Source organism: Mustela nivalis, assembly GCF_964662115.1.
Source record: "Mustela nivalis genome assembly, chromosome: 13".
Taxonomy (NCBI): domain Eukaryota; kingdom Metazoa; phylum Chordata; class Mammalia; order Carnivora; family Mustelidae; genus Mustela; species Mustela nivalis.
The window spans coordinates 33,518,006-33,536,912 of record NC_139032.1 but is presented as its reverse complement, the minus strand read 5'-3'; the positions used below and the strand labels follow the sequence as shown (position 1 = coordinate 33,536,912).

Genomic DNA, 18,907 nt, shown 5'->3' with positions numbered 1-18,907 from the left:
GAGAGGCGGGCAGTATGCATGGCCAACCTATTATCAAACAGTTTATCTCCAATACCAAAAGTCTTTAAAAAGTGGTCTTATTTTCCTTGGGCTCTGTTCATTTAAATATCTTGGAATGGGGTCATAGTTTATGAGGTTTCTACCCTAATCCCATCCATTTTTCGAAAAAGTTTAAAACATTTTCAAGTTTGGGAACCATTCATTATCCTGAAATGATAATGAATGGAAGCTGAGAGTCAGAAGGTCACCCTCCAGAGAGTAACAGGCCCATAAGAAATTAAAAGAATTTTAGACAAAACATCAAAATTTTATATTTTTCTAATATCCTAAAAATGATGGTATTGATGGTATCATAATATTTAGTGCCCTATATTTTCATTGCTTTACTGTTCCTTAAAGGAAGATAAAGATTGTTTTTGTTTCTTTTTAGAAGAGAGGTGCTTAGGTGATGATTGAAAGTGGGCTATTCTAGACGTATAAACATTGAAACCAATCCCATGACACTTGATCCAGTGGTTCAAACAAAAAAAGAAAACAAAGATCCCTAAAATTTTTATCAGCAACATAATATAAACATGTGTGGTATGACAACCTATGTTGAGACATAAAAAGACCAGATAATGGTAACAGGAGGAAGTATATTAATAAGCCCTTAGTATATAAATTAGAACAGTATATAAATAAACTTATTAAAGGCAGAAAAAAATTGGACATATCAACATAAACTCTTGATCATTTGAAAAATAATTATTTTCCTGCTCTGTCACTAATGTGGCCCCCTGGCCAAAGCAGCTGGTGTTCACATGAAACAAAAACAAAAAACACCCTTCATTCCAAATTTGGTTTCTAATAGAGAGCAACTATAAAAAAGAACATGGGATCCTTGATGGGTAGCTGATTCCATCTTCGAAACAAGGAAATCAAGATGATTTTGCCATTTCTTATTGAAATAAACAACAACAGTTTCAAAGATGTCTGCTAGTGGTTTTATTTTTTTATTTTTTTAAAGATTTTATTTATTTATTTGACAGAGAGAGATCACAAGCAGGCAGAGAGAGAGGAGGAAGCAGGCTCCCTGCTGAGCAGAGAGCCCGATGCGGGCCTCGATCCCAGGACCCTGAGATCATGACCTGAGCCGAAGGCAGCGGCTTAACCCACTGAGCCACCCAGGCGCCCTGCTAGTGGTTTTAAATTAGGAAAATAAAGTCACCTTGAAGAAGCTCAAAATGGTCAGTGTGACAGAAGCATCAAGAAGAAAATTACAGTCAATTGGTACCCACTAAATCTACAAAAGCTATAAACCAAAATGATGCTCAAAAGGGTCAAATAATATAAAGCACAGTCAAGCAAAGTCCTACCTACTGATGCAAATTAAATAAATCGTGCCTGATTACAAAAATATAATCCTATGGCCACCCATCAAGGGCCTGAGGGGCACCATATGGTAAAATGCAACATATGGTGAAATGTAATTCTGGTCTTCAACCCAAAATTCCTATTGGAACTAAATGGATTAAAAATCATAAACCAGAGTCAGGGATAGACTCCAGGAAAACAGATTTCTAGAACTGTATAACACTGAAGGGAGATATTACTTAGGTACCCATCTGGGAACTGAGTTGATCCTCTTCTTCTAGTAGAATATGTGGTCTTCTTGACCTTGATGCTGGCTTAAAAATAGGACTCCTACATGTCTATAAACATTTTACTACATGAAAGACATGGATAATCAGTTTTCCTGAGTGAGTCCCAAATATAAACACGTGTGGGACAGCGATATATCTTTTGTTTCAGATCTGACAGCACCTTACACACAGGCATATGTGCATTAGGGAGAGAGAGCCCAGGGAAACTTTGTTAGGATAGGTTGAATATACTTCCTCCCTCTCTAGTTAAACCATTTCTTCTACATTTCTATATCCTTAGCTAATTAAATGGAAATTTATAGTGGGAGTATTTGTTGAGTCTCTCCCTATCCATCCACAATCAACCTGAAATACTGCAGATTCATTATAATTAATGAATTCATATAAATGTGTTTCCAATTTCGCGAAGGTTTTTTTGTCATTATGTGCTTTTTTCCAAAAACTGATACTTGAAGTATAATATGCTATACAGTATTCCCCTGTGACTAAGAACTATTCTAGGGTTTACAGTCTAGGAGCTTTAATCATCCATTGTTCCACATGTAGGTAAAGTGAGAATTATTTTTATATACCAAGGGAAGATTTTTTTTTAGGTTAGTTTCGACAGATATTTATTTTCACCCTAGTACCACCAAAGTTTATTTATAGAGGAACAGATTAACCAGATGTGCCATCTCGCTCTGAGCCCTTCACCAGATCCTGCACAACGTGGGTCCCTGTCCTGAGCCACACATAGTGATGACACAGAAGGAGTTGTATTGAAGCTTGTCTGGGGAGCTGGCCTGGAGACCAGGCTGAGAAAAAAAAAGTAAGTGCCAAACAAAGTCCCAAGTTCTAGTACAAGGATGAGTGACCAAATAAGACAGGGAGGATTGCTACAAAGGTAGAACAACAAAAACAAGAGGACCTTCCAGAGTACGTGGTGCTAATAAAGAAGCCAATATAACCACTGCCTTCCATTATCCACATCAATAACACTGCCTTGAAATAAAGGGCACATTTGAAATATCTGATACAACTTTGACATAAAGATGCTCAACAAATACAAGTTCTTTTTCTTTTCGACTAATCCCATTCATTAGCATTAGAAAATTATTGTAACAAATTTATACCAAGCAGCTTCTATGGATGGCTAAGTGCTAGTCGAAGAGAGAAAATATTAATTAATCCTAGCTTAAAAATCTAACTAAAATTATGGACATTGGGGAGGGTATGTGCTTTGGTGAGTGCTGTGAAGTGTGTAAACCTGGCAATTCACAGACCTGTACCCCTGGGGATAAAAATATATGTTTATAAAAAATAAAAAATTAAATTAAGAAAAATCTAACTAAAATAATGACCTAGCTTAAAAAATATAGGTAAAATAATATTGAATAGAATAATACACAAAAGAGTAGGAAAAAATTTGTCCACTAAGGTGTTTTCTCTATAAAAGTTCTTCTTTTTTTTAATAGGTGACTGTCTCTATGTTAGTAGCCAAAACTTAGAAAATTATGGAAGAAATTTCTCAAATGTCACATTTTTCAAGAGGGGAAGGCACTGAGATAAAAATGATGTACCTCATATGAAATACTTTATTAAAAAGGGCTTTGTTGGGAGGAGTCAAGATGGCGGAGAAGTAGCAGGCTGAGACTACTTCAGCTAGCCGGAGATCAGCTAGATAGCTTATCTAAAGATTGCAAACACCTGCAAATCCATCGGCAGAACGAAGAGAAGAACAGCAATTCTGGAAACAGAAAAACAACCACTTTCTGAAAGGTAGGACCAGCCGAGAAGTGAATCCAAAGCGACGGGAAGACAGAACCCGGGGGGAGGGGCTGGCTCCCGGCAAGCAGCGGAGCAACGGCGACAAAATCAGGACTTTTAAAAGTCTGTACCGCTGAGGGACATCGCTCCAGAGGCTAAACCGGAGCGAAGCCCACGCGGGGTCAGTGTGGCCTCAGGTCCCGCAGGGTCACAGAAGGATCGGGGGTGTCTGAGTGTCGCAGAGCTTGCGGGTATTGGAACGGGAAAGCCGGCTACAGAGACAGAGCCGACAGTAAGCTCACAGCTCGGGGTTACCTTGAACCGGTCGCAGGCTCGGTGAGCTCAGAGCGCGGCCGGAGGTCAGGCAGACGGGAGTAACTGGGCGCTGTTCTCTGAGGGCGCCCTGAGGAGTGGGGCCCTGGGCTCTCGGCTCCTCCGGGCGGAGACCAGGAGGCCGCTATTTGTATTCCGTCCTCCAGAACTCTACAGAAAGCGCTCAGGGAACAAAAGCTCCATAAAGCAAACCCAAGCGGATTACTCACCCTGGCCCCTGCTAAGGGCGGTGCAATTCCTCCTGGGGCAAAGACACTTGAGAATCACTACAACAGGCCCCTCCCCAAGAAGATCAACAAGAAATCCAGCCGAGACCAAGTTCACCTACCAAGGAGTGCGGTTTCAATACCAAGGAGAGCAGCAGAATTCCAGAGGAGGAGAAAGCAAAGTACAGAACTCATGGCTTTTTCCTGTGATTTTTTTTAGTCTTGCAGTTAATTTAATTTTTTTCTTTTTCATTTTTTGTTTTTTTTCTCGCCTTCTGGTAAAATTTTTTTAACTTTTACCTTTTTCTTTTTTAACGTTTTAACCAGATTATCTAATATATATATTTTTTCTTTTTTATATTTTTCTTATTTGTTTTCTTTTTTATTTTAATTCTTTTCTTTTTTTTCTTTTTTCTTTTTTTTCTTTCTTGCTTTTTGAACCTCTTTTTATCCCCTTTCTCACCCCTCACAATTTGGGATCTCTTCTAATTTGGTTAAAGCATATTTTCCTGGGGTTGTTGCCACCCTTTTAGTATTTCACTTGCTCCTTCATATACTCTTATCTGGACAAAATGACAAGAAGGAAAAATTCAACACAAAAAAAAGAACAAGAGGCAGTACCGAAGGCTAGGGACCTAATCAATACAGACATTGGTAATATGTCAGATCTAGAGTTCAGAATGACAATTCTCAAGGTTCTAGCTGGGCTCGAAGAAGGCATGGAAGATATTAGAGAAACCCTCTCAATAGATATAAAAGCCCTTTCTAGAGAAATAAAAGAACTAAAATCTAACCAAGTTGAAATCAGAAAAGCTATTAATGAGGTGCAATCAAAAATGGAGGCTCTCACTGCTAGGATAAATGAGGCAGAAGAAACAATTAGTGATATAGAAGACCAAATGACAGAGAATAAAGAAGCTGAGCAAAAGAGGGACAAACAGCTACTGGACCACGAGGGGAGAATTCGAGAGATAAGTGAACCATAAGACGAAACAACATCAGAATAATTGGGATTCCAGAAGAAGAAGAAAGAGAGAGAGGGAAGCAGAAGGTATACTTGAGAGAATTATTGGGGAGAATTTCCCCAATATGGCAAAGGGAACGAGCATCAAAATTCAGGAGGTTCAGAGAACGCCCCTCAAAATCAATAAGAATAGGCCCACACCCCATCACCTAATAGTAAAATTTACAAGTCTCAGTGACAAAGAGAAAATCCTGAAAGCAGCCCGGAAAAAGAAGTCTGTAACATACAATGGTAAAAATATTAGATTGGCAGCTGACTTATCCACAGAGACCTGGCAGGCCAGAAAGAGCTGGCATGATATTTTCAGAGCACTAAACGAGAAAAACATGCAGCCAAGAATACTATATCCGGCTAGGCTATCATTGAAAATAGAAGGAGAGATTAAGCTTCCAGGACAAACAAAAACTGAAAGAATTTGCAAACACCAAACCAGCTCTACAGGAAATATTGAAAGGGGTCCTCTAAGCAAAGAGAGAGCCTACAAGTGGTAGATCAGAAAGGAACAGAGACCATATACAGTAACAGTCACCTTACAGACAATACAATGGCACTAAATTCATATCTCTCAATAGTTACCCTGAATGTTAATGGGCTAAATGCCCTGTCAAAAGACACAGGGTATCAGAATGGATAAAAAAACAAAACCCATCTATATGTTGCCGCCAAGAAACGTATTTTAAGCCTGAAGACATCTCCAGATTTAAAGTGAGGGGGTGGAAAAGAATTTACCATGCTAATGGACATCAGAAGAAAGCAGGAGTGGCAATCCTTAGATCAGATCAATTAGATTTTAAGCCAAAGACTATAATAAGAGATGAGGAAGGACACTATATCATACTCAAAGGGTCTGTCCAACAAGAAGATCTAACAATTTTAAATATCTATGCCCCCAAGGTGGGAGCAGCCAACTATATAACCAATTAATAACAAAATCAAAGAAACATATAAACAATAATACAATAATAGTAGGGGACTTTAATACTCCCCTCAATGAAATGGACAGATCATCCAAGCAAAAGATCAGCAAGGAAATAAAGGCCTTAAATGACACACTGGACCAGATGGACATCACAGATATATTCAGAACATTTCATCCCAAAGCAACAGAATACACATTCTTCTATACTGCACATGGAACATTTTCCAGAATAGATCACATCCTCGGTCCTAAATCAGGACTCGACAGGTATCAAAAGATTGGGATAATTCCCTGCATATTTTCAGAACACAATGCTCTAAAGCTAGAACTCAACCACAAAAGGAAGTTTGAAAAGAACTCAAATACATGGAGACTAAACAGCATCCTTCTAAAGAATGAATGGGTCAACCGGGAAATTAAAGAAGAATTGAAAAAAATCATGGAAACAAATGATAATGAAAATACAATGGTTCAAAATCTGTGGGACACAACAAAGACAGTCCTGAGAGGAAAATATATAGCAGTTCAAGCCTTTCTCAAGAAACAAGAAAGGTCTCAGATACACAACCTAACTCTACACCTAAAGGAGCTGGAGAAAGAACAAGAAAGAAACCCTAAGCCCAGCAGGAGAAGAGAGATCATAAAGATCAGAGCAAAAATCAAGGAAATAGAAACCAAAAAAACAATAGAACAAATCAATGATACTAGGAGCTGGTTCTTTGAAAGAATTAATAAAATTGATAAACCCCTGGCCCGACTTATCAAAAAGAAAAGAGAAAGGACCCGAATAAATAAAATCATGAACGAAAGAGGAGAGATCACAACTAACACCAAAGAAATACAAACTATTATAAGAACATACTATGAGCAACTCTACGCCAATAAATTTGACAATCTGGAAGAAGTGGATGCATTCCTAGAAACATATAAACTACCACAACTGAACCAGGAAGAAATAGAAAGCCTGAACAGACCCATAACCAGGAAGGAGATTGAAACAGTCATTAAAAGTCTCCAAACAAACGAAAGCCCAGGGCCAGACGGCTTCCCGGGGGAATTCTACCAAACATTTAAAGAAGAACTAGTTCCTATTCTCCGGAAACTGTTCCAAAAAATAGAAATGGAAGGAAAACTTCCAAACTCATTTTATGAGGCCAGCATCACCTTGATCCCAAAACCAGACAAGGATCCCATCAAAAAAGAGAGCTATAGACCAATATCCTTGATGAACACAGATGCGAAAATACTCAACAGAATACTACCCAATAGGATTCAACAGTACATTAAAAGGATTATTCACCACGACCAAGTGGGATTTATTCCAGGGCTGCAAGGTTGGTTCAACATCCGCAAATCAGTCAATGTGATACAACACATCAATAAAAGAAAGAAAAAGAACCATATGATACTCTCAATAGATGCTGAAAAAGCATTTGACAAAGTACAGCATCCCTTCCTGATCAAAACTCTTCAAAGTGTAGGGAGAGAGGGCACATACCTCAATATCATCAAAGCCATCTATGAACAACCCACCACAAATATCATTCTCAATGGAGAAAAACTGAGAGCTTTTCCGCTAAGGTCAGGAACACGGCAGGGATGTCCATTATCACCACTGCTATTCAACATAGTACTAGAGGTCCTAGCCTCAGCAATCAGACAACAAAAGGAAATTAAAGGCATCCAAATCGGCAAAGAAGAAGTCAAATTATCACTCTTCGCAGATGATATGATACTATATGTGGAAAACCCAAAAGACTCCACTCCAAAACTGCTAGAACTTGTACAGGAATTCAGTAAAGTGTCAGGATATAAAATCAATGCACAGAAATCAGTTGCATTTCTCTACACCAACAGCAAGACAGAAGAAAGAGAAATTAAGGAGTCAATCCCATTTACAATTGCACCCAAAACCATAAGATACCTAGGAATAAACCCAACCAAAGAGGCACAGAATCTATACTCAGAAAACTATAAAGTACTCATGAAAGAAATTGAGGAAGACACAAAGAAATGGAAAAATGTTCCATGCTCCTGGATTGGAAGAATAGATATTGTGAAAATGTCTATGCTACCTAAAGCAATCTACACATTTAATGCAATTCCTATCAACGTATCATCCATCTTTTTCAAAGAAATGGAACAAATAATTCTAAAATTTATATGGAACCAGAAAAGACCTTGAATAGCCAAAGGGATATTGAAAAAGAAAGCCAACGTTAGTGGCATCACAATTACGGACTTCAAGCTCTATTACAAAGCTGTCATCATCAAGTAGCATGGTACTGGTACAAAACCAGACACATAGATCAATGGAACAGAATAGAGAGCCCAGAAATAGACCCTCAACTCTATAGTCAACTAATCTTCGACAAAGCAGGAAAGAATGTCCAATGGAAAAAAGACAGCCTCTTCAATAAATGCTGCTGGGAAAAATTGGTCAGCCACATGCAGAAAAATGAAATTGGACCATTTCCTTACACCACACACGAAAATAGACTCAAAATGGATGAAGGACCTCAATGTGTGAAAGGAATCCATCAAAATCCTTGAGGAGAACACAGGCAGCAACCTCTTCGACCTCAGCTGCAGCAACATCTTCCTAGGAACAACGCCAAAGGCAAGGGAAGCAAGGGCAAAAATGAACTATTGGGATTTCATCAAGATCAAAAGCTTTTGCACAGCAAAGGAAACAGTTAACAAAATCAAAAGACAACTGACAGAATGGGAGAAGATATTTGCAAACGACATATCAGATAAAGGACTAGTGTCCAGAATCTATAAAGAACTTAGCAAACTCAACACCCAGAGAACAAATAATCCAATCAAGAAATGGGCAGAGGACCTGAACAGACATTTCTGCAAAGAAGACATCCAGATGGCCAACAGACACATGAAAAAATGCTCCATATCACTTGGCATCAGGGAAATACAAATCAAAACCACAATGAGATATCACCTCACACCAGTCAGAATGGCTAAAATAAGTCAGGAAATGACAGATGCTCGCGAGGATGCGGAGAAAGGGGAACTCTCCTACACTGTTGGTGGGAATGCAAGCTGGCACAGCCACTCTGGAAAACAGCATGGAGGTTCCTCAAAATGTTGAAAATAGAACTGCCCTATGACCCAGCAATCGCACTATTGGGTATTTACCCTAAAGATACAAACGTAGTGATCCAAAGGGGCACGTGCACCCGAATGTTTATAGCAGCAATGTCCACAATAGCCAAACTATGGAAAGAACCTAGATGTCCATCAACAGATGAATGGATCAAGAAGATGTGGTATATATACACAATGGAATACTATGCAGCCGTCAAAAGAAATGAAATCTTGCCATTTGCGACAACATGGATGGAACTAGAACGTATCATGCTTAGCGAAATAAGTCAAGCAGAGAAAGACAACTATCATATGATCTCCCTGATATGAGGAAGTGGTGATGCAACATGGGGGCTTAAGTGGGTAGGAGAACAATCAATGAAACCACATGGGATTGGAAGGGAGACAAACCGTAAGTGACTCTTAATCTCACCAAACAAACTGAGTGTTGCTGGGGGGGAGGGGGTTTGGGAGAAGGGGGTGGGATTATGGACATTGGGGAGGGTATGTGCTTTGTTGAGTGCTGTGAAGTGTGTAAACCTGGTGATTCACAGACCTGTACCCCAGGCGATAAAAATATATGTTTATAAAAAATAAAAAATTAAAAAAAAAAAAGAAAAAAAAAGTAGAATAAAATAGTATATTGCTAAGTTTCGTACAGGTACCAAGGGAAGTAATAGTTTTAAAATATTTGTTTCTTTATACACATAAACGTGTACTGGCTCATCATGTCTAATGTGTTTTCTAGAGTGGGTCAAGCACAAAAGAGGTTCAGAAGCCCTGGTGTAGAAGGTCCAACTTCCCACACGTAAGAGTAGAAAGTAACCCAACCACAAGCACTTATTTGAGATTTCTACCTCTCCAGTGTATAAAAAAAAACATATTTCTTTCATTGGTTTGATTTGCCGGTATCTGAGCAAAATGGGGTGTCTTTGGGTTCTACCTCTTTCTTTTCCAAATGCTCAACAGATAGTCCAGCCACCGGGAGGTTGTCAGAAAAAAAAAAAAAAAAACTTCCAATGGTATGTTTAAAGAAGAGTTCATGGATGATTCTTTCACAAAATTAAAATATGCCGAACGCTTGCTAAAAAAAAAAAAAAAAAAAAAAAAAAGGGCTTTCTTCATTGCAATGAATTAATGCATAAAGTGCAAGTGATTTAAGTGTTCCAACACTGAGTATATTGAATATTCTAATCAAATATGAAGGTTTGTTGATATAATTTGCCCCCCCAAAAAAGATCTGTGCATGCATCTTCTCACCTCCATTGTCCCCTATTATTCAGGAGTCTCTTCCATTGGACACCCCCTAGTTTACTCAGGTGTGAAGACACAGACCTTGTGGTAGCTTTAAGGAGGTATATAATTTATGAGTAGCTCATTATTTGTTCCCAATTTCAAAATCATTTTACTATATATTGTGTTCTTTAGTTTTTTCCTTTCCTACAAACATCTGTGCAACATCCACATAAGTGGTTAGGAATACATCCAATGGAACCTTCCAAAATAGAGCCAGGAAAGAGGTCACACTGAATCATGGCAAAGGGTAGGTGGTCAAGTACCACAACAGTATAACATAAACACACGTGCACACATACATATGCACACACAAATGAAATCTTACACTTGAAAGATAGCTGATGCCAGTTAAAAAGTATGCTTGACAAAAACACTGAAAAATACATATAAAAATTTAGATTAAAATAACAGGGATTAGCTGTGCACTTTTGTAACATATTAGTATCCTTAAGACTTTGGAAGCTACTCATTTTTTCAAATACGACTTTTTTTTTTTTTTTTTTTTTTGTAAAGATCTATTTATTTATTTCTTTGAGAGAGAGAGAGTGACAGAGACAGAGCATGTGGCCAGGAGAGACAGAGAGAAAGAATCCCAAGAAGACTCATGCAAAGCCCATCTTAGGGCTCAATCTCACAACCTGAGCTGAAACCAAGAGTCAGATGTTTAACCAACTGTGTCATCCAAGCACTCCTTAAATACCACCTTTTCAATTAAAAGGATGCTTACTGTCTAATGGAAGAATGCATTTTAATAAATTAGATGAGATTTTTAGACTATTATCCAGAATGAGTTTATGCTCAAAGCCCAGTAACATTGAAAATCTAGTATATTCATTTCACCTAAATTATACAGGCATCCTCTATTCTGTCAAATGACTGGTAATGCCAGGTTTGCCTAAATTTTATTTTACAGTTTTCACTGCTATGATTCAGCAATTGCCCACTACCCCCAAATAATCAGGTATGGTGAAAATATAGCCAAACTATAGTTCCAGCTTTTGAAAGTATAACCCCTGGCATATTTAGTTTACACAAAAAGAAATACTGGAATTAATTTGAACTTTTTTATGCTTGAAAAGTAAAGCATATTCAATGCAATAGGGGCAATTCATGATGCTCTTAACCAACATTACCAGCGTTTGAATTCCTTCTGGTTAGTTGTCAAACATTTTGGGGAAGAAGCCACACTTAAAGTCCAACTGAAGAATAATGGATAAGAAACAGCTACCAGGAATATATTTTGGAAATTCAGTATTCACGGTGCTTCCTGCTAGAGAACTTTACAAAGGCAATTAATGAACACTAAACTTTTACCTTTATAAGGAAAAATTACCATTTAATATAAATTATATGATGTTTCCCCATGTTTGACAAAGTGTACTGAACTTAAAGTACATCCATAGAGGAGAGTGAGTAGATGTTCTTTCATCATTTATGAAACAATTAGTAACATAAACTTGACTGAACCACACATCATAGTCAGGAGGAATGACATCCTGATTAGACACATGGATCTCTTTAATAACAACTTTAATATAATCATCAGCAACCACAGAGCTTTGGAATATTAAAATTAAGAATGTGTGATCCCAAGCAAAGCTTCAAATGAACACCTCTAGCTCCATTCAAGGCTGGGAGTTTGGAATTCAACAAACAATAGAGAATGGGCTGGAAAAGCATTTATATTCCAGCACCTGTTGCTCATTAACTGAATCCACTTGGGCAAGGAACTGAAACTTTTAGTACTTAGGTTTCTTATCCGAGAAGCAGGGATAATACTAGTCATGTGGCCCAGTTCACAGAGAATTGTAGCACCAAAGCCAGCAACAGCAGCGGTAGTAAAACAGAGTATTAATACAACTTTCATTTTCTGAGGGCTTATTCTGTGGACTGAAAACAAGACAGTGAGATAGGCATGCCTTTGTTTGTAGACAAGGAAGTTGAGGCTCCGAGATTAGAACTTGCATAAGGTTGCACATGTGTTGCTGGCAAAGTCCAAGAGTGAACACAAACTACTCTGACTAAGGAGGTCATGATCTGGTTCACATCTCAAAATGCGTTCCCATGTGTCATCTAATGAGGTAATGCTATTGACCATACATTGTAAATGGCAAAGCACCACAGTAATGCAATGTGTTATTACTGTAATTTTTTAAAAAGTTGTTAAAATGTATTTTCTGCTGAATATATAATACTATTTTTAGCAAAAGCCCATTAATTCAAGACACTAAGGTAAAAGCATGAATGGATATGCAACTTGTCACCTAAAACATGGAAAGTAAAATAGATTTGACAGTTGGTGATGTCATCTCATACATTTGTGCATTTACACACAACTGAACAAAATCCCAACCCACAAACATCAAGTATCTCCCAAGACACCAATGGAAATTGCTGGAATCATTAAAAAGTCAAGAGATTTGAGGGGCACCTGGGTGGCTCAGCTGGTTAAAAAGTCAAGAGATTTGTTGTGTATGGTCATGGCTTCCCAAGCCCAGACTGACAACCTGGCAGGCTGCTCACAGGAGGTTATTAGACACATAGGACAAGTATGTTAGGCTGCAAATAGTCTGTGGCCAAGCCTCCCAGGGATCGCAAAGGGCAGAAAGTTAGCAAAACTGCCTCTTGTTGGCAGCCAAAAACAATTACAGTGAACTGGAAAAGTAACAAAGGCATATCAACCATCTCCACACTGTTCTAATTTTTCTAAGCATTTAAAACAAATGAAAGATTCTGTTTGCCAACAACAGGTAAACTAATTTATAGTTAAATTTACATGTTATTTACTTGCAAACACCATTTGCCCTGAAAAAAGTTTGGTCCTGAGTGTAAGAAAAAAGTGACCTCTTCTACATTTCTGCTTTTCTGCAATTGTCCTCACTTAGCTTATCCCACCTCAGGCAGCAAGGCCCCAGATATCTGTGACCACTTGCCCCCTTCCCTTTACTGTGGTACTGCTCTTTGTTTCTTCTAGAAGAGATGAAATAAAACCCAAAGGCCAGAATGTACAGGTATGAGGATCAGGACACTGATGGGTCCTAGGCAAATACTAGTAAATAATAATGTACAATCCCTGCCCTCGAGGAACTCATAGCCAGGACACATCAACAATGAGTAACACTACCAAGAAAAGCATGCTAGCCCTGGGAAGTGTATAGGAGGGAACTCATATTCAGTCTTGGCATCAGGGAAGGAAGGGAGGGCCTTACCACATTTGGGTTGACCTTATGTCGGAAGCATGTGATGTTCACCACGTATGGCCAGTCATCAGGCTCCATTAGCACCCCAGCAGCATGAGCACATGTAACATGGAAGGAGGCTGGGCAGCGGCCATAGGAACACTGGATACAGGCTCCAGAGACCTTCTTAACCCGGTGTCTGCAGAAGATGCATTTCTGGAGGGTTAAAACAAAGAAGAACATCAAATCAAGCTGTAACTCAGATGATTTCCACACTTTATAGGATAATAGCTATTAGAGAGGCAGAAAACTGATTACATCAAGAAGTCTTGACCCTTCTGGGGCCCTAGTGGTGAGAGCAACTGTGACAATATAAGTTGTATATTTTTAATGAAACACACCGATATGGTCACATGCTACCAAACATATGTTGAAATACTTCCTATGGTTAGGAAAGCCCTTCTGCATATACTTCTCTGGACACAGTGAGGAAAGACCCCAAGGGTACTCCTGTATATCACTTTCAAATGCTCAAGTTGCTTTTTACCTCCTGCATGGCAGGACTTTTGGTACATCAAGAGATAGAATATGGGTTTGGAAGACAGGTACCTACTCTCCTAAATTAGATAAGGTCTTCAGAAATAACCACAGCACAGAGGTGGTCTTAGTTTTCTATTTACAAGGAACTGCAAGGTGTTAATGGTCCAGTGTGGAAACTAGAGGCTCAAGTGTTTAATAATACAAATCTGAACCCTTCATGACTGACATAAAAATATGCTTCCCAAAGTGAGAAAATTGAAAATCACCCCAAAGGGCATAATTTTGTTGAGTAGCTATAGCTGACTATGCCTAGTAAAGAGAGAATGAAAATAAAGCAGCAATAATGATTACCACAATCTAAAAATTAAATTGCATACAATTAGCCCAAGACATTATCAGTGTATTTGTTATGAAAGACAGGAAAAATAGAACAGCTTCACTAAATGTATAATTAGTGAATACTTGATAGTTAGAAAAATGGTTGTAGAACAACATAGGGTAGGTTCGGAAAGCAGAAGAAAGAGAATGATAAAAAGCTTGACTTTTCATTCCTAAGGATGAAAAACGTCTGCAATCTGATCAAATATTGGTGCGGCTGCTCTTCTTTTATAGGCACATTTTCTTTCCCGGGACAGCAAAGATACTTAAACTCAATGCCTTTTGGGGATCATAATATTTTATCACGGACCTGTAAGAATCAATGTGAACTTAACTTCTAACTCTTCTTTGCCCTCATATCCTCCATCTGAGCAGTCTTATTTCTCACTAGTCTGCATAAGGTGCCACCCTCTAGGCATTTATCTGTTCTCCCTATACATGTAGATTCAATGTACAATTAAGTATTTTTAAGTGGGACTTAAGGATGTGGCTTAGTTGATTAAGAAACTACCCATACACACAACCACAGAACTGAAATAAGACCCATTATTATCAGAATAAAAGCATTACTTAATATCTTGGTCTCTTGGCAATTTTTTAAAAGACTTTATTTATTTATTTGAGTGAGAGAGGGAATGCACAAGCCGGGGGAGGGGCAGGGAGAGAAGCAGACTCCCTGCTGAGTAGAGATGCCCAGAGGAGGCAGAAGAGGGGAAGGGGGAGTTCAATCCCTAGACCCGGGGATCATGACCTGAGCTGAAGGCAGCTGCTTAACTGACTGAGCACTCTTGACAATTCTTATTAGCAGTTCCAATACATTCTTGGTAATTCTTGGCATTCTAATATTTTTTGCCAGTTCCAACTTTTTGAAATGTGATGGCAGGTATAATAGTGAAAACTTGTATCAGGGGCGTCAGGCATAATCAGACAATCTTTAAAGAGCCTAATCATACTACATGGAGGTCAGTATTTAACTACGTTAAGATATTGATAAATATGAGAGAAAAAAATGGTTTCCCATTTTCTTAACTAAATAAGATTCTTTTAAGAGTAGGCAAGAACTAAATTGCTGTGGGTTTTTCATAGATAGACTTCATGAAGTTGAGGAATGTTCCCTCTATCCCTATACTTTGAAGAGTTTTGATCAGGAACGGATGCTGTATTTTGTCAAATGCTTTTTCTGCATCAACTAAGAGGACCACGTGGTTCTTTTCTCTTCTCTTATTGACTTGAAAAAAAAAAAGGACAAATCTTTCCAATTGGTATGGATATCAATATTGTTTATAAGGAAAAATGTCTTGAAAAACAATTGTCAATTAGGACAATTTGGGCAGTGTGTACTGTCCAGTTCTCCATACATGGCATGAGATCTATTTTTTCTTTCAATCACTGCCTAGTATTTTATTGTATGTATTTATATCTAAATGGTGCAACAGCATTTCTTTTTTTCTCCCAACATTTCTTTTGTCTTAAACTAATCCTCTGTTGATATATTTAGAGTCTTTCTAGAATTTTTTTTTTTTCCTGTCTGTTTGGAGCTATTTCAAGCTTTCTGTAGACCTCTTAGTTTACTTGTACAAGTCTACCCAGAATAAAGTTTTAAGTAAAATTTTTTTAAAAAGTAGGAAAGAGTATTATGACTTAAGCTAGTTAATGAATTGGTAACTCCAGCCTCTTCCACCATTAACTGCCTCATTAAACAGAGGCCCTCCAGAAAAGGCAAAAGAAACAGAGATAATACACTTAAACACAGTGAGGATTCAATCCTTGGAATCCAGTAAGAGAAGGGCTCTCCTTTCCCAGAAGATGAGAAATGGTCACTTCTAAGGATACAACCAGTATCCTTACAAATTCAACCTAACTGCAGACTACTATAATTTGATGTGTTGGAAGATATTTATTCCTAGAATCAGGAAATATGACTTAAACATCAACCAGGTTTTTGAGGAAATGGAGAAATACATAAAACCGAGTAGAGGAACCATTCTGTATCTTTACAGTACAGTCTGCGTTGTATTTCCAAACCCCATTTTCACTGGCTTGCTACTAAACCAGTTGTTCTGTACCTGGGATGAAACATCTCTGGCAATCTGAAACCTACCCATGTCTGGGCTATAGAACTTAATTTAGCAGGGCAAAGACAAGGACAAATAGATAGTTCTTGAGGATGTTACCATGGAATAATCACTATAAAATGCCAGAGAGAAAGTGCTATGTGGAACCTGAATGAATAGTGGAATGAGTTATGCTTGGAGACAAGACAGGGAAGAAAGCCTTCAGTAAACACATGGCTGACTGGATCAAGATGGTGGACTTAGTCTGTGCTACAACTTTCTCAGCTCTAACCCCTACGTAAAGATAAAGGAAAATAAAAAAAGACAAGCTACCCACTGTTGGACAAGTCCATGGCCTATCCTGTCCCAGTCATCATCAGCAGGTGAGGTAATCCTATCTGATCCGAATTGGAGTCCTATGATCTGACTCATCACTCACCAATAAGCCAAGCAGATTCTCATTTGGGCTGAGGACAGAAAAAGTGTACCCTGGATGCACAACTAAAGTACAATCAGATACTTAAAAAATCACAAACATTGGGGGCACCTGGGTGGCTCAGTGGGTTAAAGCCTCTGCCTTCGGCTCAGACCATGATCTCAAGGTCCTGGGATCAAGCCCCGCATCCGGCTCTCTGCTGCCAGGGAGCCTGCTTCCCCTTCTCTCTCTGTCTGCCTCTCAGCCTACTTGTGATCTCTGTCTGTCAAATAAGTAAATAAAATCTTAAAAAAAAGAAATCACAAACATTGGAGGGAAAACAAAAATAACTGAGAGATGCTATGATTCTCAGTAGAAGAATATCTGACCTAAGGAGTCAGGTAGGTGGAAACACAAGATGAGTTAAAAAGAGGTACAGTATATGATATGATAGAGATTCCAAAATATATCCCATCAATTAGGAAAAAAGTAACAATTACATAGCTAAGAAATTTAAAAAGTCAAAAAGAAGATGTGCTGAATATTAGATTTCATCCTATATAAAGATCAAATTAGTAACTGGAAGATGGAACCTACAGATTGTCCAGAACACAGAGGAAAAAAGAAAACAGAAATGCTAAGCAATATGGACAAGAGATCCAGATGTTCTATTATCTTTCTAAAAGGCATCTTACAGGAATTAAAAAAGAGAAAATAACAAATTTTCCAGACCTGAAAAAAAGCCCAACAAGTAGGATTAGTTAAAAAAAAAAAAAAAAAAATCACCTGGCAACATCTTAGACCTCGAAATAAAAAGAGAAAAATCCCAAAATCTTTCAGAGAAGAAAAGAGAAAAATCAGATTACCATCAGATCTCTAATGTGCAACAGTGAATGATAACAGACAATGAAACAATGTCTTCTGTTTCTGAAGGAAAATTAAATTTGGTCTATATTCAGCAGAATTATCATTCAAATGTGAGGGCAAACATACTTTTTTTTTTCTTTTTCATATACAAAGATACAAAGATGAGGAGTATATGTGAAGTGAAGAGCAACCAAAATGCTAAATATGTAGATAAGTCTAAATGAATATCAACTTTATAAATAATAATAGTAATGTCTTTTGGGTTTCAAATATAGAGAATATGAACAAATAACAACTGAAGCACATAAGGAAGAAGTGGTAAAAGATGCTTAAAATGTTCTAAAGCTGTTGAACTGTCTGGGACAGGGTAAAAGTATCAATTAACTAAATGTGAAAACAAAACAGAATAAGGAAAAATAATAAATTCAAACAAAGACAAGAAAGGAAGGAAACAGAAGCAGAACAAACAAGGAGCAAAGGGAAAGAACAGTGTAAGTTGGCAGAACTAAACCCAAATATGCCAGTATATTATGTATAAACAGACCAGGGGTAGCAAACTTTTTCTTTTTCTTTTTTTTTTTTAAAGATTTTATTTATTTATTTGACAGATTGACAGAGAGAAATCACAAGTAGATGGAGAGGCAGGCAGAGAGAGAGGAAGGAAGCAGGCTCCCTGCTGAGCAGAGAGCCCGATGCGGGACTCAATCCCAAGACCCTGAGATCATGACCTGAGCAGAAGGCAGTGGCTTAACCCACTGAGCCACCCAGGTGCCCCAGCAAACTTTTTCTTAAGTGCCAGATAATGAGTATTTAGGCTTGTATGGTATGGAGTCCCAGTTGCAACCACTCAACTCTGCCATTGTAGCACAAAAGCAGTCATAGATAATCTGAAAATAAAAGACTGCTGTTGTGTTCCAATAAAACTTTATTTGAACAGCGAGCACATACTTTAGTTTGCTGACGACTGCTATAGGCCATGGGCACACATTTGAAATTATGGGCACATATTTGAAGTTAGTATGATAGAATTAGTATTTAAGAATGATCACTCTAAATGATAAAGAACAAACTGAAGGTTGATGGAGGGAGGTGGCTGGGGGATGGACTAGATGGGTGATGGATATTAAGGAGGACACTTGTTATGATGAGCACTGGGTATTGTATGCAAGTGATGAATCACAAATTCTACTCTAGACACC

At 38.1% G+C, this 18,907-nt stretch overlaps 1 protein-coding gene across 19 annotated transcripts in view; it reads right to left on the bottom strand.

Moving 5' to 3' along the window:
• Positions 1-18,907, bottom strand: part of KDM4C (lysine demethylase 4C) — a 518,729-nt gene that overhangs the window by 86,448 nt on the left and 413,374 nt on the right. For 18 of the 19 annotated variants that reach the window (XR_014301838.1, XR_014301839.1, XR_014301840.1 and 15 more), the window contains one exon: positions 13,485-13,670. Coding sequence is in view for 12 of the 19 variants with exons in the window: in XM_082695162.1 (XP_082551288.1) it covers positions 13,485-13,670 (186 nt within the window). In the remaining 7 variants the exon portion in view is untranslated. Of the gene's footprint in view, positions 1-13,484; positions 13,671-18,907 lie in introns of those variants that run through there. The other variant, XR_014301837.1, reaches the window with a different exon arrangement.